At 37.1% G+C, this 2669-nt stretch overlaps 1 protein-coding gene across 1 annotated transcript in view; it reads right to left on the reverse strand.

Moving 5' to 3' along the window:
- LOC111084215 (neuropilin-1-like) overlaps positions 1-898 on the reverse strand; it is a 3752-nt gene extending 2854 nt beyond the window's left edge. Inside the window, exon 1 of the mRNA XM_022380984.1 lies at positions 624-898. Coding sequence (XP_022236692.1) covers positions 624-854 — 231 coding nt within the window. The 5' untranslated portion in view covers positions 855-898. The remainder of the gene's footprint in view (positions 1-623) is intronic.
- Between the last annotated feature and the right edge of the window lie 1771 nt (positions 899-2669).

Below are 2669 nucleotides of genomic sequence, written 5' to 3' on the forward strand. Positions count from 1 at the left end.
AAAAAACTTTCAGCTCTAGAGCAGTTGACAATATAGTCATTGTTAAACGCTGCTAAAACTTTCAGCTCTAGAGTAGTTGACAATATAGTCATTGTTAAACGCTGCTAAAAAAACTTTCAGGCCTAGAGCAGTTGACAATATAGTCATTGTTAAACGCTGCTAAAAAACTTTCAGCTCTAGAGCAGTTGACAATATAGTCATTGTTAATCGCTGCTAAAAAACTTTCAGCTCTAGAGCAGTTGACAATATAGTCATTGTTAAACGCTGCTAACAAGCTTTCAGCTCTAGAGCAGTTGACAATATAGTCATTGTTAAACGCTGCTAACAAGCTTTCTGCTCCAGAGCAGTTGACAATATAGTTATTGTTAAACGCTGCTAACAAGCTTTCAGCTCTAGAGCAGCTGACAATATGGTCATTGTTAAACGCTGCTAAAGACTCGTCAAAATGTTGCAATTAAAGACTAACTAACTCAAGACAAAAAAGAGATTTTCAATAATAATTATCTAAGTATTCACAAATAATTTAAAAGTACGATATTTCTGTTTGTTTTATGAAACATTCCTTGTTTCCAGCCAAATTTTCTCAACCGAATAACATGTTTTAATTGTGTGTAACAACTTACCTGGACTGGCTCTTTCTTGAAGTCAAAGGCGAGCTCTTCCTCCTGCCATTCTGGATGCACGTGTTTTGTCCTGTTCCAAACCAGGACGTTGAACCTGTTACGGAGTCGGACGTAGACATTGAGAGTGCTCAATGTGGAACCCCACAAATGATAGTAAAACAGAAGACACACTCGATCAGAGGCCTGATGAAAAGTTGGAGTAATAACTCGAGCTGTATATCCTGCCTTCATCTTCCAGGTATCCAAGTGGAGGTAATATCCTTAGAAAAAAAAATCTTTATACGATTGGTCTTATTTTGTACGTTTCTTACACTTAGTTTATTTATTCCCTTGCTAGGTTTAATAGATACTTTAATGTTTAGTCCTAACAAACTCTGTAGCATATAATTGTTTAGTCCTAACAAACTCGCTAGTGTATAATCGTTTAGTCCTAACAAACTCGGTAGTGTATAATTTTTTAGTCCTAATAAACTCAGTAGTATATAATTGTTTAGTCCTAACAAACTTGGTAGCATATAATTGTTTAGTCCTAACAAACTCGGTAGCATATAATTGTTTAGTCCTAACAAACTCGGTAGTGTATAATTGTTTAGTCCTAACAAACTCGGTAGTGTATAATTGTTTAGTCCCAACAAACTCGGTAGTGTATAATTGTTTAGTCCTAATAAACTCAGTAGTATATAAGTAGAAGAAAAATATTTTTACTTGGTGTCCACTGTTGAGAAATTGACCATACACACCTGCTCTTATTTTCGCGTGGAATTGTGAAGCTACTATCGATAAAAAAGAAATACCTTAAAAACTGAAAGATTATAACTGTTTCATTACTCATGTATTGATGTGAAATGTTGTCTTCATTTGACATCAGTACAAATAGGAAGACTGTCATTTTACGACATCCAATAAACAGGTCTTTTACAGATATTTGATGACTTTGGTATCTTAACCGTACTATTTGATCGTTAAAATCTTGACCCACTTATACATTTTTTTAAAAATAATAAACAACTGGTAAGACATAATACAAAGTATTTTATTCTATGTATTATTATAAGACAATAACATTTTTTATAAATAGTTTATATATATATACATATACAAACAACCTTTATTAGAAACAACATTTACACAGCGTGGTCACAAATAAATAAACGCCACCTTTTCAGAAAAAAATTAATTTTTCAGTCATATTCACATGAATTGATATATTTATAATTTAATTAATATCTAGTAGATCTTCCTTTCGCTTCGTGGAGTTCGTTGATCCTTTGGGACATCGTGAGAATAATCTCGTCAATTTTAGATTGTGGGATTTTCGCCCACCCTTGCTACAAAACTTGGAGTAGATCGCTCTTCGAAGTTGGTTTTTTGGTTGTTTCTTGACTGGCCGGTCGAGTATCGCCCAGAGGTTTTCGATAGGGTTCATGTCAGGAGATTGGCTCGGCCAGGGCAACTTCTGGATACCATTTTCTTCCTGCCACCTTTGGGTGTTTCTAGCAGTGTGACACGGTGCTCCATCTTCCTGGAGCAACGTTGTGTTCTTGTCCACGAAACCCGAGGAATAATGTGGCAAGAGTCCTTCCTCCAATATTTTGACGTATTTCGCAAAATTTATGCTGCAAACGCACTCCACTAAGCTCGATCTTCCACCAACCCAAACAGCTCCCCAAACCATCACGCTGAAACCACCATGCTTCACAGTTGGCTGCAATCTGTTGAGCCAAAACTCTTGGTGAGGCATTCTCCAGACCCATATCCTTCCACTGTCCGAAAATTGAGCGAATCTTGATTCAGTCTGAGAACAATACGGTCTTCCAAAAGTCCAGAAGATCGGTCATCATATCATTTGCCCATTTCTTTCGTCTGACTATGTTGGCAGGTCTTAATAAGGGCTTCCGTCTAGCTGCTCTGTTAATCTGGGATCCATTTCGATGCTCCTCTTGACAGCCCTTTTTGTCCTCTTTGATGGACCAGGACGACCCGAACGCTGCTCAGTTGTTCCTTGCCGTGTTTCCTGAACTGCTACAATAATTCTGTTGACTGTCG

Source organism: Limulus polyphemus, unplaced genomic scaffold (assembly GCF_000517525.1).
Source record: "Limulus polyphemus unplaced genomic scaffold, Limulus_polyphemus-2.1.2 Scaffold14736, whole genome shotgun sequence".
In the NCBI taxonomy this organism is placed as follows: Eukaryota; Metazoa; Arthropoda; class Merostomata; order Xiphosura; family Limulidae; genus Limulus; species Limulus polyphemus.